At 36.5% G+C, this 27,315-nt stretch overlaps 2 protein-coding genes across 2 annotated transcripts in view; both read right to left on the reverse strand.

Annotated features, from left to right (window-relative positions):
* The window catches only part of LOC107564852 (syndecan-2-A-like), a 38,230-nt gene extending 13,723 nt beyond the window's left edge, over nt 1-24,507 (reverse strand). The window contains exon 1 of the mRNA XM_016250024.1: nt 24,097-24,507. Coding sequence (XP_016105510.1) covers nt 24,097-24,156 — 60 coding nt within the window. The 5' untranslated portion in view covers nt 24,157-24,507. The remainder of the gene's footprint in view (nt 1-24,096) is intronic.
* Nucleotides 24,508-25,668: 1,161 nt separating this feature from the next.
* The window catches only part of LOC107564865 (magnesium transporter MRS2 homolog, mitochondrial-like), a 12,003-nt gene continuing 10,356 nt past the window's right edge, over nt 25,669-27,315 (reverse strand). Inside the window, exons 8-10 of the mRNA XM_016250042.1 lie at nt 26,461-26,591; nt 26,203-26,316; nt 25,669-26,103 (exon numbers count right to left, since the gene is read on the reverse strand). Of these exons, the coding sequence (XP_016105528.1) occupies nt 26,035-26,103; nt 26,203-26,316; nt 26,461-26,591 (314 nt within the window). The 3' untranslated portion in view covers nt 25,669-26,034. The remainder of the gene's footprint in view (nt 26,104-26,202; nt 26,317-26,460; nt 26,592-27,315) is intronic.

Raw genomic sequence — 27,315 nt, forward strand, 5'->3', positions numbered from 1 at the left:
AAAAAAAAAAAAAAAAAGGTTTTACTAAGGCATCTGTGTGAAAAACTTTAGAATCACTTTTGGAGCCTTTATTTAAAAAAATATGTTTCAATTGAATGTACACCACAATATGGAAGATACTTTGTTACTTCCGTTATATTTCGACTTTAACTATAAGCAATAACATGCCTATTTTAGCTAATAACACTAAATATCTAAATACAATGGTTAAACACTTTATTTTAAGGTCCAATTCTCGCTGTTAAGTTTAGGTATTTGGTAGGATTAGGAATGTAGAATATGGTCATGCAGAATTACACAAAATATTCATGATTAAAACAGCCAATATGTTAATAATAGTCATAATTAGTTAATAGTGAGAATTGGTCCCTACTGAAGTGTTACCAATACGATACATGTATAGAATGTACAAAAGTATAATTGCCAGAGCAACATTTGACTCATAACAATAGCACATTTATATTTTTTAAAGGTCAAACTCAACCACCAGTATCAAATCCTAAAATAGTTCCGGCATACATTTTTCCTCGTTTTTCTATCATATGAAAGTGAGAGTCTCTGTTGCTTAATCCGTCTTCCAGCGAGAACGGTTTTGATCCCTGCGATTTTCACACCCCTGTGTTTCACGAAAACTGGCTTTAATGAATGGCTAAAGTGATTTAGGAAGGTCTCTAGAAATTCCTGGCGTTTAATAGCATGGGAATGCTCGGAAGAGCTTCAGTCAAAATTGCTAACGGGATGAAGGGACTAAAAAGTCACGAATTGAAAGAAACTACTGCAGGTGGAGCAGGCAGATCTCAGATTTCAGGCTGAAGTCACTGTATTTTCTTTACTTTGAGAATGGCCATGAAAGAGTGAGAGAGACGTAAGTGAGGAAAAGAGAAGGAGTGAGCAAGTGAGGTTAAGAGTGTGTTGGATAATATCTCTCATTCCAAAACAAACTCCTGTTAGCCATATGAAGGTGAGAGCCGCATTCCTGAGTTCCCGGACTGCAACACAAGTGCTGTATTGTGCAAGGGTCTGAGTTCCTCTCTTTCAGCCTGTGCCAATGATACAGCTGGACAGGAAACTCTGAAACTCACAACCAGCTCACTCTTCTCACTCAAACAGCCTTGCCAAGCAGCCAAGCACACCGTGTCTCTCTCTCTCTCTCTCAGCACACCGTCACCAACTCGTATGTTACACACAGTGTACTGCCAGCTGTACGTAGCTGCCAAGTCGCAGAATTGAAAGCAGAGAGAAAGTACTGACACATATGCTGGATTTGGCAAGCAGAGGTCTAAAATACATAAAAGGAAAACATTTACTGCTGACTGAAATACAGATAATTCAATAATTCAAAGACAGGAAGCAACGAGGCCAAGAAATTAGAATGCTGTCTGTGCCAGCATTAAAATGTCTACATCTATATTGTAATTTGGTATCATTTTAATATGATTTCATTTGCCCTTCACATAGAGAATGACAGTGATAGAAGCTAAATGCTAGTGGCAGTCCTCCAGGTGGCTCTGTCTGTTTCCACACCCTGTGAAAACTCGAATAATTAAGTCTAGTCAGGCTTCCCTCAGACTCTTACCACAAGAGACACAGTGCAAAATACACAAATACGGTAAACTGAGCTTGTGAATGTAAATGCAGCTATTTTCCATGGACATTCTCAGTCTGGACAACAACAAACAAAGCAGCTATTTCTGTTTGTCTAAATCGCTAATGTTAGTCTTAACAGTAAAAATGTAGGCCTAAATCTGCTGTGAAGTCATAAAAAACAGACAACCTACAATTGTCAGTGTAGCTGCTTCTACACTATGTACTTCCATAATATATCAGATGATATAATAATAACATTATCTTTGCATTTTAATTATGTAAAGACCCCGTTATACCTCAAGCAAAAAGAAAAAGCAATTTGAAACATCTTGCCAAAGCGGAAAAGTTTCTAGGAAAAGTTTGCTGGAGAGCTGCTTTATAGAAACTGAAGTTGTAATTCTAATTGAAAGCAACACAGACATTATTTTTTTCATCCTTAATACTGTAAAGCTGCTTTTAAAGCAATCTTTTGTATAAAGTGCTATATAATCAGAGCCGATCCTCCCTATACGCAAAATACACAAGCTGAGTAGGGCCCCCGAAACACCAGGGGACCCCTTGCTCTCAAAGATTATTTAATTTTAGTTTTGTTTTTGAATTTGGCCAGCGGTTATGAAAACATGAATGATCCTTTCTTTTAATGCATGCGCTGTCACCCTTTCTACGTAACAATCAATCAAATCATGTAATGTGAATGTCGTACAGTCTTGCTTGAGACTAAAAAAACGAGTTGAAAGTGCCGCGGAAGAGACAGAGTGAAACATGGACAAATGCGTTTCATTCATTCGTTCATAACCACTCATACCCCACTCCACCGCAACCCCCGCCGACACAGTTTTGCGTAGGGCCCCCAGAAGTCTAGAATCTCCACTATATATAATTAAACATGATGTGACTTTACTTGCCGAATTCCAGAGCTGATATCAAACATATACATAACGTTACGATCAGATGCTTTCTTAACCTCTGTTTTCTCTGTCAATTTTGTGTGTGTGTTTATTTGTGTTAACTTTTTTTTTAATCCCTAAGAACAAAAAAAACAAAAAAACTTGGCAGTGAGTATATCGGGGTCTTGAATGTACACATATTTATTGTGCAGGGGAATTGTTTTTATACATACATACATATATATAATTTTTTTTTTGTATATATATATATATTAAAAGTTATTTTATTTATAAATGTATTAAATTTGTAAGAGTCTCACCACATGAAATTTTACAACCTGAACTAACTGTCTTGTCAGAAAAATGTCAAATTATCTGAGATTTTGATTGACTGAACTGGACACGCAAATAAGGGTCTGCAGGGGTCCTCAATATATATAATCTATTTATAATCCTTCCTGTTTAACTTTTTTTTCTGCATGTTGGTGTCAAATTCTCCACTAGTCCTGGCACCACCACTCCTCTCTACATGAGGTCTTCCTCCCCTGAATATTAACTCACCCTGTACTATAATGTCCAGAATCCTTTGCTTCCTGCCATCTTCTCCCACAACTGTTCTCAATTCACCTTATTAGCCTCCATATTCTGTTTAGTCTCACTTCAGTACACATTCTTACCAATTCATCTAGTTGTTTTGCAGTTCTTAGTGTTGTCTTTACCTTCAGCCTGCCTGTGTATCACATTACCTGTTTTCTTCGTTCACCCCTGCTGAAATGAATTTTAATCCAGAAAGTAAAAACATGTATGAACTGCATTTTTGAAATATTTTTGAATAAACTGATAGATTCTTACAAAAAAATCCAACAACATCATGTCATTAACCACAGCACTCAACTGAGAAATTCAAACATGCGATTCACCAACAAAAAGGCAGCACCAGTACTTTAATGATACATATTCCAACCAAGTACATGAACGCAAATGCATCTAGTTTTACAAGTTCATTTTTGTGCATTTTTACGTTCCTAAAATCTGTCAGACCTAAACTTTAAAGACTTTTAAAGATTTGTTTTTTATTGTGAATGTACACAAATAAAGGCAAATCTTTTACAATTCTGTACAATTATCTTTAGGACTAAAAGGAGTAGTTTCTTCCACTGTTAGAAGGAAAAAATTCAAGTGATTGCGCCAGCGCCGCATGCCGCACACCTTGACAATGCAGCCTGTTCATTATCATAATAAAATACAGTCAAACATATGGAGAAAAAAAATATGTAGTAAAATCTGTGCCGTTAAGTGTTATCACAGTACTGCTGTGATGTTATGCAAAACATTTTGTTTTACGGGGATATTGGAACGCGAGTGAAGTAGGCTACATAATAAATGATAATTTGCCATTATCATTTATTCATCAAGGAGAGACCCAACATTGGTTTCAGTTTAGTTTTAGCCTAAAATAATTCGTTTTGGCTTGTCGTTTATATAGCTATAGCTTCTTATATTTTTAATTCTTGTTCTTTTCTAAATAGCTACTGTTAATTGAAAGGATTTGTTGTGGAGTGAGGGAACTAAATAGCTTAGCTATGTTTACAGTGTTTATTATAATGTTTGTAAACATTTCGCGTCGGCATTAGGCCTATTTCTGAATGAAATAATAAAATGCGTCTTATGACAGTTCCTTCACCACAAGACAAACGTGCGGTAGCCCCTGTGTGACAGACCAAGACTAGTATGATTCTAGGCTCTTGGTCGTATTCCCTTAAAGGAATCTGTTTCTGATTCCAAGCCTTGAGCTCTACCCCGGGCCCAGGAGTCTGGCCCTAACAGGTAAGTATTTTGGGGTATGTAGCCTAGGCCTTTGGCCGTAGGGAATAACGTCACTGACAGCCGTCTAAACGTCCCAGGGGCAACTCCCATAGCAATATGGTAGAGTTGGTATTTAGTGCTCGCCATGGTTCTGGCTTGCATTCCCCTCAGCATGGTGGCGTGGGTATACCATTCCCCATAGCGATCCCTAGAGGACGCAGTTCGAAGTTCCCATGAAAGGGAACGTCTCGGGTTACTTATGTAACCATGGTTCCCTGAGTAGGGAACGAGACACTGCGTCCTCTAGGTTTCTTGCCATGCTGCGGACGCAAGCTTCAGACGAAGAAGTGAATGATGTGTAGCTCCCGGCGCCGATTTATACTGGAGTCGCACCGGTAGTGACGTCATGGCTGTCGCCGGCCAACGAGTTGGTGTTTTTTCAATGTATGCTTCAGACACGGGTCACGACGAGGCGTTCCCCATAGCGACCCCTAGAGGACGCAGTGTCTCGTTCCCTACTCAGGGAACCATGGTTACATAAGTAACCTGAGACGTTTTCTTCGTTCACCCCTGCTGAAATGAATTTTAATCCAGAAAGTAAAAACATGTATGAACTGCATTTTTGAAATATTTTTGAATAAATTCTTACAATCTTACAAAAAAATCCAACAACATCATGTCATTAACCACAGCACTCAACTGAGAAATTCAAACATGCGATAAAAAGGCAGAAAGGCAGCACCAGTACTTTAATGATACATATTCCAACCAAGTACATGAACGCAAATGCATCTAGTTTTACAAGTTCATTTTTGTGCATTTTTACGTTCCTAAAATCTGTCAGACCTAAACTTTAAAGACTTTTAAAGATTTGTTTTTTATTGTGAATGTACACAAATAAAGGCAAATCTTTTACAATTCTGTACAATTATCTTTAGGACTAAAAGGAGTAGTTTCTTCCACTGTTAGAAGGAAAAAATTCAAGTGATTGCGCCAGCGCCGCATGCCGCACACCTTGACAATGCAGCCTGTTCATTATCATAATAAAATACAGTCAAACATATGGAGAAAAAAAATATGTAGTAAAATCTGTGCCGTTAAGTGTTATCACAGTACTGCTGTGATGTTATGCAAAACATTTTGTTTTACGGGGATATTGGAACGCGAGTGAAGTAGGCTACATAATAAATGATAATTTGCCATTATCATTTATTCATCAAGGAGAGACCCAACATTGGTTTCAGTTTAGTTTTAGCCTAAAATAATTCGTTTTGGCTTGTCGTTTATATAGCTATAGCTTCTTATATTTTTAATTCTTGTTCTTTTCTAAATAGCTACTGTTAATTGAAAGGATTTGTTGTGGAGTGAGGGAACTAAATAGCTTAGCTATGTTTACAGTGTTTATTATAATGTTTGTAAACATTTCGCGTCGGCATTAGGCCTATTTCTGAATGAAATAATAAAATGCGTCTTATACGCGTTATGTTTTTCCCCCTAAAAAAACTAAACATTTTATACGTGTAGGGTATTTTAACCATACAGCAAACCTTTTTAAATATTTTGATAAATTACTGAAAAAATGTATAATTAAATGACTTTTTAAACCTTTTAACTGATTGTATTAATCGGTCAAAAGTCTTACGGTCAGTTAACCGATTAACGGTTAAAATGAGCATCCCTATAATTGATACTTTAATCCAAAGTACATTTGTTACAAGGCCAGCCCTCAGGGGGTCACGACTCACCAGGGGTTAAATTTGTTTGTTTAAAAGCAGGGTATATCATTGTGGTGGTCCTATTTATCATAAAAATAAATGGAATCAGTGAGTCAGGAATGCACATATAATGTCTAACATAAAAGAGCACCGGCTATAGAGCCTAACAGGCTTATGAGCAAAGAAGATACAGCAAAGAAGAGAAAAAACTACCAGTTTAGAGACTGAATTGAAGACAATGAATACACAAGACAAAGCAGGGTTTTTTAGCTGCTGGGTGAAGCTGAAGCTCCCACTGCCAGACTAATATGATTATTACAATCCGAACGGCCCCTTTACACATTCCAGACTGCATTCGGTTCCATTTATGTAATCTCAATATGAAGCAGACTGCCGTGTTTCCTTTGAAATTCCTCTCCATGCCCCTGAGGCCTGGCTGTGTAATTTCACATAGACTGCTGCTCCGCTCCAGCTGCAGGAAAACATGGTGTGCTTTCCTAGTTCAGACTGACACCTATTGCACAATGATGCCATAAAGCCACCATCTTTCCCGGTGGAAAACACAGACAGAGCCAACATCTGCTCTGGTTCTCTCTGATCAGAGGTACAGAGCGAATTACCTGTGGACACAAAGCTAAATCCAGTGTGACCTCAGGTGTCTGCTTCACTTTAACGAACAGACATACAGTACAGTACTTCAAGATTTACCCATGAGGTTGCATTTAAACTGTATGTTAAATATTGCAGTCTGTAATAGCTACTTAGCTGAAAATATACTTAAAGGGGACATCGGATGCAAAATTCACTTTTGCATGGTGTTTGCATTTAATGTGTCTTAGCAGTGTGTGAACACAACCACCCTACAATGATAAAAATCCATTCACTACTTTTTCTTTAATCCCCAAAAAACCTAAACAGTCTCAATAATCAAGCCGTTTAGATTTTCTGAGCAATATGATGTCATGTTGCACAAGTCCCGCCCACGACCACTGACGGACTGTCCCGTATTAGCATATCCAGCCCTCAGACGCCATTTTCTCCTCGCTCGAGCAGCTGTAGTGAAAACAAAGACTCGAAAGCTATGCAGGTGTTTTGTAGTTGGATGTAAAAGTGATAATAAGAGTCTTCATTTTCCCCTAACATGAGAGCCACTGAGGACGCAGTGGATTACATGTTTTTGATGGTAATGCACCACCGAATACACTTAAATTAATTTATGTCTGCACAACTCATTTTACTCCAGACTGCTTTCTTAACGAGGGACAATTTAAGGCCGTAACTTTTTTGCTAAAAAGTTCAAACTCAAGGATGTTCATGATCCAGCTGCACCTCCATAAGAATTCAGTCTCGGGGTGAGCAGAGCTCATTAGCATTTAAAGAGACATGCACTGAAACGGGTCGCTGTGATCAGAGCTGTTTCTGACAAGGTAAAAAGGATGTTGTTTTACATGACCACAGAGGAATTTTAACCAAAATATGTTGCAGACATTTCATGAAGACCATACAGAATCATACCAACATGTGGAAAGTGAGAATCCGATGCCCCCTTTAAAGGTTTTTCCCACTGCGATTAACCCTGGGTTAACACCGTTTTTTACCCCCAGGCCACTTTTAACCTTGGGTTAAGCAACGTTTCACACGTTTAATTCTGTATGTGGCTTAGCACTGGTTTTTGCTCTGGGTAATGAAACCTTGATCCATGCCCACAAATCGCCTGCAGTCATTTTAAAGACTGCCTGATACATGTGGCACACAAAAAAAAACACAATTTAGAATGTATCTCACTGATTGTATTAGTGAGAATGTATCTCACTAATACAATCAGTGCTTTTGAGAAAGAATTGGCCACTGGATTTGCCAGGTGGCATCAACTCTCAAGTTTTGTTTGAGGTAAGAAAAAACTATAGGTTATATCCACAAACAAAACAGTGCTCCAGGAATGAGTCTTAAAACCTGAAAATAAGTTTGAATTATTGCAATTTAGTTCCATCGTCCTGGAATCAATGGGATTTATGAATGGGTTTTTTGTTAAATACCTGAAATAAGGGTCTTGTCCACACTATACCGGTATTTTGCCTGTTCACCGGTATTGTGAAATTCACTTTCACACAGTTGCTAAAGATGTTACTTTTTACACTCTTCATACTGCAGTCCTGCAAAGATGCCAGAAAATGTATTGCAATTACTGTCCTGCGGCAAAACATGAGGGCAGTTGCGCTTTAGATCAAACATATAATGAATGCATCAGTGAATGGTGAGATATTTTCCTAAATAAAAATTATCCTGCCAGAAGAATTTCATGAGAACTTATTGTGTCTGTTCCTTCTGTATCATCTCACTGTGCATTTGTGAGGTTTTATGCATGCAGAGTTTTCCGATGTTTCAGTGTGGATGAGAAACTTTTAGAAAACACTTTAAATGTTATCACGTCAGAACAGGAAAACTAATTTATTCACTAGTCCACTGTTACACCCTCATTGTGTTTATACTTAGACACTTGCAAACTATTCTAACTTATTCTTTATAACTTGTAGATTTTAAATAAAGATTGAAAGAGTTGTCAGAACCTTATGCAACAATGGTGTCGTGGTTTTATTGCTTAACTTTAGCTATTTACTTCTGGCAATTATATTTAGGCTTCAAAACTCATAAATGTTGTGTTCATGTGTGAAGATTATCTTGATGATCAAAACTTGTAATCATAAACTTTTGTTGGTTACAGAGCTTATTTTCCTCAATAATCCTACAGCTAATGAAAAAATTAAATTGGCTTTTTGTCAAAGGAACCAAAGTGATAGGCAACTTTAGGGTTGCCCTACAAAAATACGTCATCACTGCAGCACTCTATTGTATATTGAGCTTTGTTTTCTGAGTTCAGTCTGTGAAATAACCAGTACCTAATACTTATGTGTCAATTAAGAGACATTTTAATTACAAAGTTTACACTCATGCTAACTTCTTCTGGGTTTTCTGATATTTCAAACAAACATGCCCCTAAATGATACTGTGCAAACAAAACAAACTGTGATTGGTTGTTTCTCATGTATGATTGCTCTACACTCTAAAAAATCCTGGGTTATTTTTTTAACCCAAATGCTGGGTTGAGCCTTCTGGGTAATTTTTTGGGTTATTTTTTCAGTGTTTGGGTAGTTTTTGTGTTACCCAGCTCCTGGGTCAAATATAACAACCCAATTTTTGGGTTGTTTTGCAGCTCCTGGGTCAGACATAACAACCCGTTTGGGTAGTTTTTGTGTTACTCAGATCCTGGGTCAGATGTAATCCAGCGGTTTAGTTATTTATCGCGGGGATTTTGCGTCTTTACTTCACGAGATAGCAGTTCTAAGCGCCATTGAATTGATGCATTCTTCGGTAAAATACAGTTCTGTCAGGATCACTATCGTCAAAGATCATTGACAATTAGCATACAGTTTGGATTGGCGGTATGGTTCTGTTCTGGGCAAGAACTCCCTGCGCATACATGCAGCCTATAGCGATAACCCCCCAGGGTAAACAGAACAGAACCAACATAAATGCATTGCAGATATCGTTAAAGTTCAATAATGTTATGTACATATTTTAGAATTAGTCTGATTCAAAGGAGAATCAGAAGGCTGAATCCTGACTGACAGAGGAGGAGTTGGGGATGGAGGAGTGTAATTAGCTATTGAGCAATGCAAAAACTGCTGATAATACTGCGGGACCTTATATATGAATACTTAGATAGGTGTCGTATTCCCATAGGTTGATGGGGATCAGCTGAGAGTCAGCTGATGCGAGCTTGACTAACGTGACCTGCCAGAACTAACGCTACGCTAGATGTTTGTGTACATTTTATTTTATCTATAAAATCGTTACTGTGCTGTATATAGTTAAATTTTATGCAGAGCAGCATACAGGCACGCGGTGTGAATCACCTTTAACGAGTGTCACGGTCTTTTCGAGTGATGGAAAAGCCTGATGCTTTGCATAAAATAAACGATTTTATTCATAAAGATACAGAATATAATACTTTGTTTGGATGTTAAAACATGTCCTCAGAGCTGTTTATTGTTTCTTTATTGGCAGGTTATGGAGTCACAGCATGTTTCGGCTAGAGTGAAACGCAGGGCGGCGGTCCGTTAGCAGTTCCCCGCCGAGCACGACTCCAGCTCGGGCACGAGAACCAGCGCCGTTACGATGGAAACAGAATAACAGAGACTGGTCGATTACACGTGAATTACTTCTGTTTAATGTTGCATTTTTGTTCTAATGTTTAAAGTATTTTAGAAAAGTTTAGAGGATTTAAGTTTATCTGTAAACCTTATTTAATGTATGAAGTAAAAATAAGCTAGTAATATAGTAAAAATGAATAAACCCATCAGCTGGGTTAAATCAACCCATTATGCTAGGTTAAATAAACAACCCAATTTGCTGGGTAAATTTAACCTAAGATGGGTTCTGTCCTATATTTACCCAGCCCGATAATTTATACCGATAATCAATCTGCATGTATGTGTAAGCAGTATACTAAATTCACACTGTTACTTAGGGCTGCACGATAATGTTCAAACGATTAATCACAATTATTTTGTTTTAAAAAATACATATAATCACAATCATTAATCATTTAATTTTTTTTACATTTTATCAGAATTATTGCACTGTCACATAAGCACAAATCAAGAGAACAGCAACTTACATGGTTTGCTCACAGATTTAGTCGCACAAGAACAAACTGCACAAGAAAACAGACCGACTGTAATTAAAACGTAACCCTGTATTACACTTTTATTTGAGAAGAAAAGTGCTGGGGTTTTACAGCTCACCAGCGTTTTTTTTCTTCTTTCTGTAATGCAGAGAGGGCGCACACACATAGTTGCCAGGTTTGGGGAGTTTAAGCAAGCCACTGTGCAGAAACTGTATCGATTTAAGAAAAAGTTTGTGATTGGGGAATTTAAACTTTTGACATCTGGCAACCTTCACTATGAAAGCTTGTGGAGGCTTAACCAATGCAAGATAACACAGATGATTAATTAAATTCATAAATAACCAGTGGTCAAAAATTGCTGAAGATCAAGAGAAGCATAAATCGTAATCATGATTAAAATACAATTAACCGTGCAGCCCTATCTGGACAGAACCAACACTGAACTGATTTGAGCTAAATAATTACACTATTGTCTTTTATGGCTGTTTTACAGCAGAATCTGAACTGTTGAGTTTCCATAAATGAGTCTTCTCATGTCTGAAAATTTAATAGGTAACACTTTATTTCGATAGTCCACTTTAGATATTCTATTAACAGTAAGTAACTTTGCAACTACATGTCAACTAGCAGTTAGTAGAGTATTAGTAGACTGTCTGCTTAATATCTTCTAACACTTTCTTTTGTCAACTTATTCTACTAACCGTAACCCTAACCTAACAGTCTACTCTGAGAGTTAGTAGACATGTAGTTGCAAATTAATGAGAATTAATTGACATGTAGTTGACATGTAGCTACAAATTTACTTATAGTTAGTAGAATGTCTAAAGTGGACTATCGAAATAAAGTGTAACCATTTAATATTCATAATACAGGAGGGGGAAAAAATAAAAACCTATCTATACATGCTTTTTATACGCTTAAGAGTGGTGGTAGTGTTATTCATCTAACTGCCAGATTTCTCTTTCAACACATTTCATTTTTCAAGCCATTTCTTCATTAAATGTCACATTCAAACTACAAGATGATACTAAAGCACAAGACATTCAATAGAAACATCTGAGTCATTCACTTTTGTATTGAGTTTAGAAATGAATATGAATAAATTTTACAGAAGAAGAAAAAGTTTGAAAGAAGAAAAAAGAAGAGCAAACAGTAGGACACTGTGTAATGACTATTGGCTAATGAGCTGAATGTGTTGAAAACTACAGATGTTTTTCTGTCTGCTCATGTGTGCATAGACAAAAAAACTTTAACAACACGCATATAAAAGACACCAAATTAAAGGAGAAAATCACCTTGAAATGGAAAGGGAAAAAAAACTTGTTTTAATGTTTCTCTGTGGCGAATAAATGATAACTGGCTGAAAGGCTAATGAACAGTGAAAAGACAAAGAACAGTCATGTTATTACATTTAGACTTTATTATATTCAAATTTACAAAATGAACAAAGGCAAACAAGTTACAACAAAAAACTACACCTTGTGAAAAGAAGTACACTTTAACATACTTAAAAAAAAGAATCCTCATTATAGAAATAATTTACTTTAAAAGAATATATTTAAAGGGATAGTTCACCCAAAAATGGAAATTACCCCATGATTTACTCACCCTCAAGCCATCCTAGGTGTATATGACTTTCTTCTTTCAGACAAATACAATCAGAGTTATATTAAAAATGTCCTTGCTCTCCCAAGATTTATAATGGCAGTGAATGGGTGTTATTTTTCAATAGTCCAATAAAGCAGATCCATCCATCATAAAAAGTGTCCCACACGGCTCCAGGGGGTTAATAAAGGCTTCCTGAAGTGAATTGATGTGTTTTTTCTAAGAAAAATTTCCATATTTAAAACTTTAGAAACAGTAATCTCTATTCATGAGAAAGTGGCGTTCCAGCGGATGACATAAGACGTAGGCGTAGTATAAGCTCCGGTTAAAAAATTAAGATAAAACAATGATTATTAAAAGTTAAATTCTTAATTTGACATTGTTACAAAGTGCACTTTTCAAAAGTGGCCCATAATTTCATTACTATTATATTCATATTATATTATCTGAAAATGCACATTCAATACGACTAAGCACACTTTTTCACATTGAACATCATGTCATAATGTAAACTTTTTTTGCTATTTGCATGTATGACATGTGGTCTAAAGTTCTTTTAAATTAAACCACACATAGCTACTGTGTTTCATGGTCTAAAACCTTGTGGTTCACACTACTGTAGCTGTCAACTCTGAAGATTGACTGGGTGATTTGTGGCCAGCGTGCATATGTCAGGCCTCCAGAGCTCCGGTAATGATCAGGTCTACTGGACAGTGTGAAAACACAGCTGTGGCCGTGACATTAACCCCAACCGGCTGAGCTCTAAATGCACAGATGATATAACGCCTGGCCAGCTGCAGAGATTTAAACTTACAGACCGAAAACACTCACACTTCACTGCACATACACAACAGCATTCACCAGGTTGCCATAGCTGTCCAGAATAAGCTGGATGGAAAGTGGGAACCAGGATGAATACCATCCATTCAGACCACAGGCATGTCTGGTATTCCTAAAATGCCTTCACAAATACAGGTGCTGTCAGGAGTGGATGGGGGAAAACGAGAGAAGCAAACAGAACGAGAGAAATGAAGGGATGGAGAGAAGGTTTGCTGGAGAAAGATAGATGGAGCGGGAAAGAAAGCAAAGGAGGGAAAGGGAAAAAGAGAGGGTGCACGAAACAGGATGGAAAAATTAAAAATAAGGTCTTGTTTTTATTTTTTTTAAATGGTCAGGTAACGGAGGTTCTTAACCTCTAAAACCTCCTGGTCAAACTAAATAATATACAAGTATTTTTATTTTCAAATTTTTTAGAAACTTTTTTTTTAAACCGTTTTTTTAGTAATGAGCATTAAATAAGTATCAAAATTTGTGTTTCGTTGTGAAAGCGAAACTACTTTGTTTGGCCTTCCAAAAGAGGACACAACTAGAAATCAGTGGTTAAGTTGTATTTACAACACTGTTCCAGAACAGTTCAAACCAAATATTCAGGTGTGTGCAGCGCATTTTACGGAGGACGAGGACTGTTTCCTGGGAGATTAGCCTACAATGCCGGCGTTCCGGTGATTTCAGTTCCCGTTTCCCCTTCAGCACTCATACTGACCCTATACAGTCTATGATGCTGACAAATAATGCCGACTCACAGCCTGTAAGTACGTTTTCATATTTAAAGGATTTGCCACTGATGATTCAACGATTCAAATACCTGGCTTTTGTTTGTTGTAGCAGTTGGCAGCGCACTTCAGAAATCCTCCACATTCCCCAGCTCCACCTGTATAGATCTGCTACGGGGTGATTCATGTATGCTATATGGGGGTTATTCATATGTGTTATATGTGCAGCAGCAGTATTTCTTACATGCTTACAGCAGCATGTTGTGGATGTATTGGCAGTATCAAGTCTCGGTACTTGCTCTGCCGCCGCAGCAGCAGCGTAGCAGATCTATTCCACCAAGACCAAATTACCATTGTCATGTACATTACCATGTCAATCCCTCCGAGAGTTGTAATTTGAAGTAATTATAATCAGTAATTATGTCCCCACTGGATGCAACAAATGCCTTGTTTATAATGGGTTTTATTGGTTTTATCTCGTCGCGCCGGGACACGGCATCACAGTATGGTAGGGGCGTAACATTTCCGTCACACACTTGAGGCATTCGGCCAATCACAATGCACTGGATAGCTGACCAATCAGAGCATACCTCGCTTCTCAGAACTATGAGCTTTGTAAAAATCTACGCATTTCAGAAAGGCGGGGCATAAAGGAGAAATAATTATGTACAGTATGTGGAAAATAATGTGTTTTTTGAACCTTAAACAGCATAAACACATTTCATTACACAAAATAATGTTCTTTTTTTAGCAACGCCATATGACCCCTTTTAACAACTACAAACTGACTGAATGGGTATAATTAGATTACACTTATTTTTTGTCTTATAATTAAACTTGGTTAACAGGGTTAAATGGTTGAGCTTGATGGGTGAAATCAACGCTACAACACATGCAGAAATGTTTTCACTGCATGGAAAATGAATGCAAAAACAAGGTTGCATGCAAAATGTGGGAGATTGCTGAATATATATATATATTTTGCATCATTTTGTTTTGTTTTGTTTTCAGTGTCAGTTTAATAGATTATGTCATTGCATGACTGTCGGTTAAGTTAAGACAGTAAACACCTCTGGCATGGGACAGACCAAAATCACCATTTTAAACGGGACACAGAGATATTGAAATTTTGGAGATTAGAAATTGTTGATAATTGTTGATATGGTTTAATTTTACATTAGATAATAGTTTATCTAACATATACTACTGTTTATAGGTTTGGGATCAGTATTTTAAGAACTTAATATTTTATTAAGCAAAGATGTATTTGATTAAAATTTATCAAAAGAGATAGTAAAGACATTTATGATTCTACAAAAGATTTCTATTTCAAAGAAATGCTGTTTTTTGAACTTTCTATTCTTCAAAGAATCCTGAAAAAAAGTATCATGGTTTCCACAGAAGTATTAAGCAGCACACAAATAAGCATATAAAATGATTTTTGAAGAATCGTGTGACACTGAAGACTGAAGTAACGGCTGCTTTGCCATCACAGGAATACATTACATTTTAAAGTATATTAAACAGAAAACAGTTATTTTAAATTGTAATAAAATATGTTTAATGTTTAAACTGTTATGTTTAAACTGTTTTTACTTTTTGAACAAATAAATGCATTAAAACTTTCAAAAATCTTACCAACCCCAAACTTATAACTGGTGCAGTGTGTCTAGTAGTTATCACAATAATAATCCTTGAATTTGTGCCTCTAATGCTTTAAAAATGTAATGGAACCTCAAACTTTACTCTGTTAGTGGAAAGTGGCATGAGCTCGACATGGCATGAGTTTATACCTCTATATTGTTCTAGACTGCTGAGTTATAATGAAGAAAGGGAAAACATGACCGTTAAACAGCATGTGAGGTCTTCTGCATCTGGAGAACAGGTGAAAACACACACTGTCATAAAGATATACTGTATGAATATGAGAATGGTCCAGGGTCTTTCCAAAGGACTAAGAGCTCATGACCTGGTCTATGTTCAGTTTTAAAGTGACATTAACTTCTCGGAGCATGTAAATACAATGAAGCGATTTTAAGACATTTCCCGAAGGCATCTCTGAATTCCAAAGTCACTGGATTTCCAGAGTTCTCTTCAATGAACGTAAACTGAATTAAAGTGATTTTACTGAGCATTGGACTAACCACTAATCAGTCTATTCAACTTGCAATTAATTTACAAAACATCATAAATATCATGTGAAGCACCATAAAGTTGTTGCCTGGCTGTACGTTTTAATGACCTTTAAAAAGTCATGGCATACTGTCTTTCAGTAACTTAAAACCACATACCTCGTTTTCCCATTTCTCCACACAGTATGTCCCATTGTGTCAGTGCACACCTGGGGCTCATGTGGGTTCTTATTTGACAGTCCTCTGGGGTGCTCAGGTAACCCACTGGGTCATGAAGTGCACACCTGGTTATTCAGACCACTGATTTACAGCACATAACACATCTGAGCTCTCACATACAGTAAATTCATTCACATGAGTGGACATCTAAGAACTGATACAGCGACTTAAATCAGACAGAAGGGTATAAGTATCAGTTATAAGATCAGATGTTGTGGGGTCAAAGACAAAAAGAGTGTCCACATTAAAGATCATTTTTAAGAAACTTTTCAAATTCATCGTCATTGCACTTCTCATTTTGTGTTTCTTAAAGGACTGAATAAATGTAAAATAATGTAACAGTTTACTGAAAAAAATGCACTTGGTGCAACAACATGGCTTGACATCATGCAGTTTATCATTACCTTCAAAAAAGACAAATCTGAGCCATGAGCCTTTCTCATTTTGAGCAGCGTTCTTCCATCTGTGCTGCTGGAGGCCGGCCAAACCATCTCCATCTGGAAGGATAACCAGCCTCAAATTTACTGCTTACTTCTAAAAACTGAGCAGACTTTGGTGGAGTCTTTCGTGGACTTTTCTCTGTGCTATCAAGACGATCTTTCATGAATCTTGCAGACTGTAAACTGTTTTCCGCATTTGAGTCTAAAAGGGGAAAGTAATATCTTCCAAAAAAAGGAATCTTTGGGCTAGAAGATTTAGGAACATAACAGGAAATTACATATAGAAGTTTTCTGTAGAAAACAAAAAAAAATAGGGGACAGATTGTTAGTTTTAATAATCCCAAGTGTACACTTGATCGCCCGCAGGTATTTATGATTTTATTTTATTTTTAACAACTAATGACTTCTGTAAGAAACAATCTGCTGGTTCTTTGGGTAATATGCTATGGAAATCTCAAAAGATTATCAGAAACATAAAAATATGGAGGACAAACTTGAAAAATTCATCACTTCACATAAAAATGAAATACAGTATAAAACGTCAAACGCTTGGCCAAGCAAAGAAGCTTGTTTCTAAAAATATGCCTCAAACTCCAAACACGCTTTGCTTTGGTAGATAAAAGTAGAGTGAGGAGGGAAAGAGGGAGGAGGGAGGGTGAGGAAGTGAGAGATAGGTGGAGGGAAAAAAATAAAATCAGGTCATGCACTATGATATGATATGTCAGCTTAAACTCTGATCGGCCACATGAAAGCCTCACTATCTAGGGTATCTTTGCTTGGTCATGCCCTCTGTCAGCTAAATAAGATTCACCAAAACAAATCTAAAGGCAAAAAAGTGATTGCGAAACATCACAGAACCCAGAGGCCTATGGTCTACCAATTTTAGACCTACTCTGTGGTTGTACCATATGTTAAATATTTCCCAAAGTTCCTTCAGAGGCTGAAATTATGTGTGATCATATTCTCACTATGTGGATTTGACATGTTAAAATGTCTCCAGATGAATGATGCTCAAAAAAGAAAAGGTCTAAAACACAATGAAGCCAAAACTGACCATATGTGACCCTGGACCACAAAGCCAGTCTTAAGTCGCTTGGGTATATTTTTAGCAATAGCCAAAAAAACCTTGTATGGGTCAAAATTATCGATTTTTCTTTTATGCCAAAAATCATTAGGATATTAAGTAAAGTTCATGTTCCATGAAGATATTTTGTAAATGTCCTACCGTAAATATATCAAAACTTAATTTTTGATTAGTAATATGCATTGCTAAGGACTTTAAACTTTAAAGGCGATTTTCTCAATAATTAGATTTTTTTGCACCCTCAGATTCCAGATTTTCAATAGTTGTATCTCGGCCAAATATTGTCCGATCCTAACAAACCATACATCAATGGAAAGCTTATTTATTCAGCTTCCAGATGATGTATACATCTCAATTTTCAAAAATTGAACCTTATGACTGGTCTTGTGGTCCAGGGTCACATATTTGCTTTCTTAATGCAGGTTCATGGTCTTATTGTGACCTTTGTGAACTTTTGTTTTTATAATCTTTTATCAAAATGTAACTCCTCTGAAACAACTTTCCTTTACCACTGACATCACCTGGTCGCATATACCATTTGATAATACTTACCTATAACCAAATAGATGTTTTGGCTTTGTTTGAGCAAATGCACAAATGTTCCTTTCTGGTATGGAATGTCCATCTTTCAGAATCAAATCAAAAAACCCAAAACATTTTTATTGAATATGCAATTTCACTTAAAAAGCATGACATAACACAAGTGAAACGGGTTGCAAATGTTTCATGTTTTTTTCACAGTGATTCTCATTAAGGATGTTGCTGGCAATCTAAAGGAGGCAGATTTTAAAAAAATCCTCTGTGCAGATGAGAGATTTCCAAACAAAGCTTGAAATATATGATAATATGCACATTAACAGTCCTTAACAGCTGTTATAAATTGATGATGCATCTTTTGCTATGCAGTGCGTATCTGATCATTAAGCTTTAAAAAAGCAAACACAGTTAGTCTTTCAGGGTCTTTTGGGTAATTGGAATTTTTTGTGTTATAGTTAATAAGCCTCTTAAAATATCAGATATCATGTCATGCGTAGAATTAATAATTTAGGATAAACATATCCTAAGAGTTTGTGTTTATAATATACTTACATATACTGTAATTATAATAAACTACTAATTAATAATGTCATATGTACATTTTATATATATATATATATATATATATATATATATATATATATATATACAGTATATATATATATATATATATACAGTATATATAATTAAAAAAAATGTAATGACTTACAATCCAACATGTACACACGTATATTTTATTTCTGCGCTTTTAAAAGATTTTTCCATTTATTTACCATTGACACATTACAATTACACATTGTTTTGATTACATAATTGAATTTAGCTCAAAAAGTACACAGAGGGATGCATGAGCAAATAACTAAATACCCCATAACCCAGCTGTTCTCACACTTCCTCTGTTTATGACTTTCGCTGCTAGTATTTCCCGAAACACAAGCTACTCCCATGGAGAGAGCACAGGAACATGTGCATATTGTGCATAAAACATCTGGCATGGATGTTTCTGCATTCTGGACACAAGAAGCACATCCATCTATGGGATTTACGCAGGGCTGGGGACTCTCACGTCGACGCATTCCTCTAAAATACTGCAGACAGTGGCCTAATCTGTCTGCGGTATGCAGGCTCTGCTATGTCAACTCACTGGCATGCCATGGAGAGAAACACCTGGGACTATTAATCACTTCAGGACAATATCCTCCCTGTTTTTATCAGATGAGCTCTGACAAATACAGGCACAAAAAGCATTCACCTTCATCCGGACCAACTGACAGGCGTTCCATTGCCTCATTGCTGCTAATACAAGCATAATTCTTAAAAACGTATGGCCTTAAAGGAGACATATCATGAAAATCTGACTTTTCCAGGTTTTAAGTGCTATAATCAGGTCCCCGGTGCATCTACCAACCAAGGAAACTTGAAATAGGTTAACCCAGTAACTTTGTTTTGGTAAGCCTTTTTCTGCAAGCATCTGAAAAAACGAGCGTGTCTGATTTCGCTCCCTTGGTGAAGTGGCAAAGGGATCTCATTATAATATTACCGCCCCTTAATCTGTAAACTTCCACTAACGGCGCCATCATTTTGATTTCACAGGCGACAACGGTGTACCAGCTTTAATGCCATGGGGAAAGTTCGAGCAATACATGCTAACTGTTCTGTCTTTGGCTGCACAGACGAGCACAGAACACTATTTAGAGTCCCAGCCTCAGAGGAGACAAGAGAGCAGTGGATTTATTGATTTATTTACTGTATATTGCTGCTGCCACACAGATCTAAAATAAACATGCCATTTATTTCCCCGCTGTTTACCTTCACAGACATAACCGTTTTTGTAACTCATGTGTGATTGAGAACTTAGTTTAGTACTCACATGCTGTGACAGCCGCTTTCTGTCCGTGTGCTTCAGATGTGTGCACTCAGAAAACCGTATATCAGAAGTTTAAACTGACATGGTTTAAAACACATGATTTCAGCACGATAAACATGATAATCAGAACCAAAACAGATGTTTTTAGCAGGTACTAGCTGTAATGACGCAGTTCTATTCTGGAAAAGGAGGCGGAGAGCAGCAGCTCATTTGCATTTAAAGAAACAGGCCCGAAAAACAGCGTGTATCTGCTTCCACTCAAAATAGGCATTTTCAAAATGATATAATAAATGATCTGTGGGGTATTTTGAGCTGGAACTTTACAGACACATTCTGGGGACACCAGAGACTTATATTTCATATTGTAAAAAGGGGCATAATATGTCTCCTTTAAAGAACAAATACTTTTAGAAATTGCAAACTAACACACATACACCGCACTGATTGACAACGCTCCAGATTTAGAACTGCGAGTGGAACCCACATAAATCTGTGGACAGACATGTACAGACAGCAAATTTACCCAGTGTTACATTTCTCCTACGCAAAAAAAAGTGCACAGTAAATACAGATGTGTTTCTGAAAGCACACCCACAACAGATGAGAATACCACATGCCTCTGGCAGCTACGCTGCTCTTTTCAGATGCTAAATTGGTCTTCAGTATGGATAAACAGCACTTGGACTTTTGGCACATTTCCTATAACGCTCTTTTGGCTTGTACATTAATATATCACGACATTGTGAAAGAATAACGTTCCAAAAAGTGCAATTATCAACTATTACAGCTTTTGCACTGGTAACCTATTCATATATTCATATACGCTATAATTAAAGTTAAAAGTGAAGTAAAATGACTATAATTAAAATTAGCCTAAATCAAAGAGGCCAGAACGCTGGTGTAAACTCTAAACTGAACACTCTTAGGTTGATTAAGGGTTCTTTAGTAGTTTGCACTGTGGGGTTTAACTGCTACGTGTTATTCACACTATCAGACCACTCAGCCCACCACCTCTGCACAAAGTTTCCCCTCTCTCTCTCTCTCTGATTTCTCACTTGTCCCTCCCCAAGCTATGTATTCTTTTCACTGTAATGTTTGCCTGTTGCAGGATTCGCTACTAAAAATGCATAAACAAGGCTGGACAGACAGACAGACAGATAGATATATATAGAGAGAGAGAGAGAGAGAGAGAGAGTGGTATCAAATGTTCACATGTTATAATTTGTTACAGTTTAATAATTCTAAGTTGTTATGATATTCCATTCTATTACTGTGATGTTCATTTAATTATTATGTACATGTATACTAAGCTTTGGCAATATTGTATCATTTACAATCATGCCAATAAAGCAATTTTTAATTGAACTGAATTGAATTGAAATTGAATTGAGAGAGAGAGAGAGAGAGAGAGAGACTTTTTCTCTCAATCCAATGCAAAACTCATAGCCGTCTGCTTTTCCTATCCCACAAAAATGTTCCATTTGCTAAGCTAATTGTGGTGCTCAGAAATTCAGATCAGACTTCATTAGATTCAATTCTGTTACGGTTTCCACACACACACACACACACACACACACACACACACTGTTTGACAAGATCCTTGTTTCACGACTTCCTCTGCCCATGATTGTATATGCTGTCAGCACACAAATATTGCTCAGATACTGGCTTTACTAGAAGTGCACACAGGTGTTCTGAGTGGGAGTCTGTTTACGGCCATGAATGAGGCATCAGCACAGTCATACGTCTGTCACAACATTGTCTTGGGAATGGATTCAGTTTATGTTTGGTTACATCATGTTATGATGACATTATTTTGTGGAACAGCACAACAAGAAAGGCCACTCACATAATCTGTTATCAACACTTAGTCACTTAATATTACACCGGTTAATATGATTATTTAATGGTAATTGGTGCAATTTGTGACTTTGAGGCTTCCCATTATGATAATGCTCACTGTTAAGGAATTGAAATCTGAAATACATTCAAAATTGAATGAAAAGAACTGAAACATTAAATGATCGTTTTCATATTAGTTTCATTACCTCTAATAAGAATCATGAAATAACCTATCAACCTTTTAACTTCTCATTTCAATGAAAACACATTGAAGTGAAGCATTCATTTTCCTATACTACTCTAGAATACAGAAATAAGATGTCACCTTTAGAAACTGATTGGCTAATACTTAAATATGCTTGAGCATATTTATTCACCATGAATGATTAGCACTGATAAAACTGTAGATGGTGCAACTTGTTTGAACTCACGGTCAAAGCAAAGAGTTTGTAAAACCATCGCCAAGGCTTTAAAATGAGAGAGAAATAAATTATTTCAGGATGTACTGAGAACATGAGGGCATGCTGCTACACTTGCACAACAAATCAATAAACAAGGTACCAGCACAGACAGCACAAAGGCTTTTAACAACCTCTAAATGTCTTCCTGTAAAATTACACTGTGATGGCTTGATATTGCTTCTTTGTGATGGGCTTCATCACAGTTGAAAGCTAAAGGTGAATAACATACAAATCTGCGTCTTGAAGCAACCTGCAAATTGCGTGACAGCACTTTGAAAGCAGTGTTGCTATTGGGAATCGATGTACAGCGTTGCTTTGCAGTCTAATTCGCACACAGAACAGTGAGTCCTACGGATAAGAACAAACTCGGATAAGGAGGAATTGAAATTCTTTGCGAAAACAAAAACTCCCAGAGTTCTCCTCAACGGTTCAGAGCTCTGAAACGGTTTACTCACACGGTAAAAAAACGGCAGCTGTGGTTGCCGGAATTTTACCGTAAAAAATACGGTAGCAACGTTTTAGGTTTTACAGTTTTACGGTTTTAACTTAAATTTACAGTTAAATACCGTAATTTCATTAACTGATATAATGTTAATATACCAACCTATTGAAGTACTGAAATCTGTGTTGTACCTTTGTAATACACTGATAACCAGCAAATGCCGGTGGTGATGAGAAAGTCACATGATGAACCAAAGCCCATCACAAGCAGCTTTTAAATAATAACATATATAGAAGGTGCACAGTGTCATTCTCACAAACACTAAACACCATCATGGTAACACACATGAAACTGAAATAATGCAATAAACATTAATTTAACAACATTAGGTGTAACACACCACCCTAATATACAAAACTGACAGGAAAAAACTAAGAAGAAACATAGTTATTTCAACAACAAAAAACATCAAATATGAAATGTAACGCAGGGAATTCTGGGAATGTCAATTTACGGTTATTCACTGTAAATTATACAGTATTTTTCACTTCCAAAAACGGTATACTACCGTAACATTAATGTCCAATACATGTAATGTCCAATACAGTTTTCACCGTATATAGTAGGGGAATTTACTGTTAATCATTTAACAGGTTTTTACTGTAACATTTTTAGAGTCTTTTACAGTTAAATTCACTGTCATTTTTTACAGCACGTCTTAATCTGAATTTGATTTGCGACAGCACAGTGGTCTTCGATTTCAGAAGTTGAAAAAGTCAACTCATCTGAATTTTTAGAGCATAAAAAACTGGCTGAGAAACCTTCAGGTTCTCTCAGGAGGAGATCAGGTTTCGTCAGGTTGACTAAAATTTGTCTCAGGGGGAAGGTCCAGTGACATGAAACTTCAAGTGAATCCTCTGAGAAGTATTTTGTAACTTTCTCAGGGATCTCTTAAAAAAAATGTTTCCAGAAGTTTGGGCATCCCTGTAAAATGATGAGCATCTGATAGGCCTATATGATATGATCATGATGGGCTTTACAGATCTTGCCAGGTCCACGCTATCACACTTGCTGAATCAAAAGATGTACGTGTGATTAAAATGTATAAAATAAGCATAATATGCATTACACAACATATATGTCTATCATAACAACACTACACGGTGTGTTTCATGTAAGAATGTAGTCAATCAACAACTTGCGGAGATAACATGAACTCTGCTCAAACTCACCTTGTCGCTGGACAAGCAGACAGCTGCTGAAAGTGTCAGGAATATCCAAATGTTCCTCATTATTCCGCTTAAGAAGTCTTTTGCCAAGAACTCGTAGGATGGCACTCGTCTGCGCTCCTCAAACCAGCTGCTCTCTTCGTTCTTTTACTAAAACACATACGCAAGATCCTCCTGAAGAGATGTTTGGCGTTTTGCTCCACCTGATCAAACTTCTCTTTTGTCTTTCCAAAAGGGAACAACAGCTGAGAGTCTTGATGCAATGTTAAAGTCTCGGGTCCATGTGAGGCAGCGCGGCTCTCCAGTAGCCTGCTCGGATAGAGGATGAGAGAGAAAGAGAGAGAGAGACGGGGGAGGATTTTTGCACTTGGACCAGTAAGAGGTTTTGTCTCAAAACCTAGTACACTAACATCATTTTGACGGAATTCCGGTCAAAATTTGGTCTATGTGTGAAGCTTACTTGGCTTCGAGACAGAAGAGCGTCAGTGTTGGTAACTGGTCCAATAGTAGTCGCAGCTCATTTTTTTCTGGTCCTGGAAAAAACAGCTTCAAACTGGCATGACAAGCTGGTAACTAGTTAGTTGCTGGTCTAGAAGGGTCTACCACTTTAGATAAGTGGTGCTTAACCTTTTTGACTCCAAGAACACCTTTGTCTGAGACAATTGAAGGACCTCTTGTCATCTTATGTACCCTACATCTGATAAAATAAAAATAAATTAAAGTTTAAAAATATTATGCCAGTTTTTTAATTAAATTAAATTTAGATTAATATAAGTAAAGTTCAATAATCTTCACATTTGCTGTCATGACCTCCTGGTTGAGAACCACCAACTATAAACTGTCTACCACCAACCATCTTACATAGACGATGTAAATCAAAATTCCAATTGCAAACCCATTCAAGCAGTGCTAAAAGGCGAATAAAATGTATAATTTTTCATAGCTATTGTTTTATTTATTTTGTTTGTTGCAACTGTTGCTATAATAACCCACAAATGTGGTAATCAGCCACCAGTCATCAACAGAAAAAACAAACTGGCAAAGATTTTGAAATCTTCTTGCATTGTTTGAATGTCATCCCATAATTGTCATGTCTTTACAGTAGTAACAGCCCTGTTATTTTAACTCAAAATGTGGTTGATTAGTCATTGTCAATTCTATGCCAGTGTAATCCCTACTCGTTAAAACACGTTTCAACTTTTTTTTCTGTGTTTGTATGTTATTTTTGGAATGCTTAAACATTTTTAATTAGTAAGATGATGTTTGTAATATTGTCTTCTGAGATATACAACCTATCTGTGTGAATATTTTGGGGAATAAAAATACCATAATAAAAATATGGAAGGAACTGGTGTAGTGGGGGTTTGTCTCCACCTGCTGTTCTGTCCTGATACGAGTGAAGTATAAGCACACTTTAAATAATGCACTATACACTTCATTAATAGAGCACTTCATGCAAATAGAGGTTCAAAGCATTTTAATAAGAACTCAAAGTTTAAATAATGTATACACAAGTGCATTAGAACTCAAAAACATCAATTTTTTTATTTTAGATGCCTAAAATAAAGAGCCCACAACAAATTAATGTTTTATCAAAGTTATGTATTCATAAACGTGTTTTTTAAAGGGTAACCAGGGAAACTGAGTTAGTGGCAGATCATTTTGTCTTTGAAAATGTCACACACACTTAACAGTCAATAAAAGCTTTCTGATGTATTTCATTATGTCAATGGTATTCGCAACAATAAATACAGAAATTCTTCCAAAACCTCAAGACAAATATCACATAGTAAAATAAAAATGTCTACATGATATACCTGAATAGATAAGTTAGACTGAGGTGTGCGGCACATGATACTGGAAAATACAGTATGCATAAAAGTCAGAGATACAGAGAAGGATGGAAAAAAATATATTGAAAAACAGCAGTCACCCTATCATCTAATTCCAGGTTTTTATGTCTGTTGCTTTTAAGGTGCCAATTTGGTTTTTCTTCCATACAGGGGGAATCTGTGAAAAAAGAAGAAGAAAGAAAAAACTGTTTTTTATAGACAATCATCACTATAATGTTGAAGAGAAAAATAGTAAACATGAAGGAGTGTTACGTACAGGAGGTGGAGAGCTGGGTTCTAAATGCCGGCCCAGAAAAGAGAGAAGTCTTCTCCAGATGAGTCCACTGCCCAGGAACATGAACCCGGTCACTAACCAAAATACACGCGGGTCCTACACACACACACAAATCAATGTGGGTCAATAAACAACATGTTCTCAAACAGACCGATAACACTGTACGCAATGTTGGCTATAACACTGAAGTAAAACGGTACACAGTAATAAAACAGTAAACTGTAGTAAAATGGTACCAACCTCTTCAAAGGAAGATTCCAAATTCATTCCAAAAGCCACACCCATCAGACCAAATAAAGAGAGCGAGAAGGTTCCCATGGTGAGCTGGAGGTTCAGTCGCATCATGACATTACGGTGGCTAAAGACAATTTAAGGCAACACATCAACTGGTGAATACGGTAAAAATTTTACTTGATACCTTTTTTACTATTAGTTTTCATTAATTGATATCATTATATTCCCCAGTTAATTAATTTACAGTGCATTAAGCTAAGGTTGTAGTATTACAAGTTTTCTGAAACGCTGTGTTTAAATATGCAAATATTACATTAAGTATGCACCAATAATAATACACACATTTTCATAAATTCCCAGAACAGAAATCATAACACTGGATAAAACAACCTTGAAAAAAAATCTGGTTTGACATATTTTATGTTAATGGTTTTTATAGACAAGATTTTGGATCTCTCTTTTTAATCATTCCATAAACCAGAAAATCTTTTCACCATGTTTTTAAGAATAAAATGTTATATAAATATGGCTTTTAAAGATATGAATTGTAACTGAAATCTACAGACACAACTAGATTAAGTGTAATAAAATAAAACTGAAATGCGTATTTTGGATGTCTTCTTTACACTAGTCTAAAAGAAGACATGCTATGCAAGCAAAATAGCCCAAACTCTCATAATTAACCAGAACATTAAATAAAACAATGGTTTTACCTGAAATGTCTTGCCTTAAAAATAAACTGTAAATAATAGATGAAATTAAAAGTAACACCCATAACTTCTCAGTTAACTTGATTCTTAATGACACTTTTTCCTAATTTCTTGGTTAACTATTCCCTTTAGGTGTATAATCTGCATATAA

Source organism: Sinocyclocheilus grahami, unplaced genomic scaffold, assembly GCF_001515645.1.
Source record: "Sinocyclocheilus grahami isolate Dianchi unplaced genomic scaffold, SAMN03320097.WGS_v1.1 scaffold967.1, whole genome shotgun sequence".
NCBI lineage: Eukaryota > Metazoa > Chordata > Actinopteri > Cypriniformes > Cyprinidae > Sinocyclocheilus > Sinocyclocheilus grahami.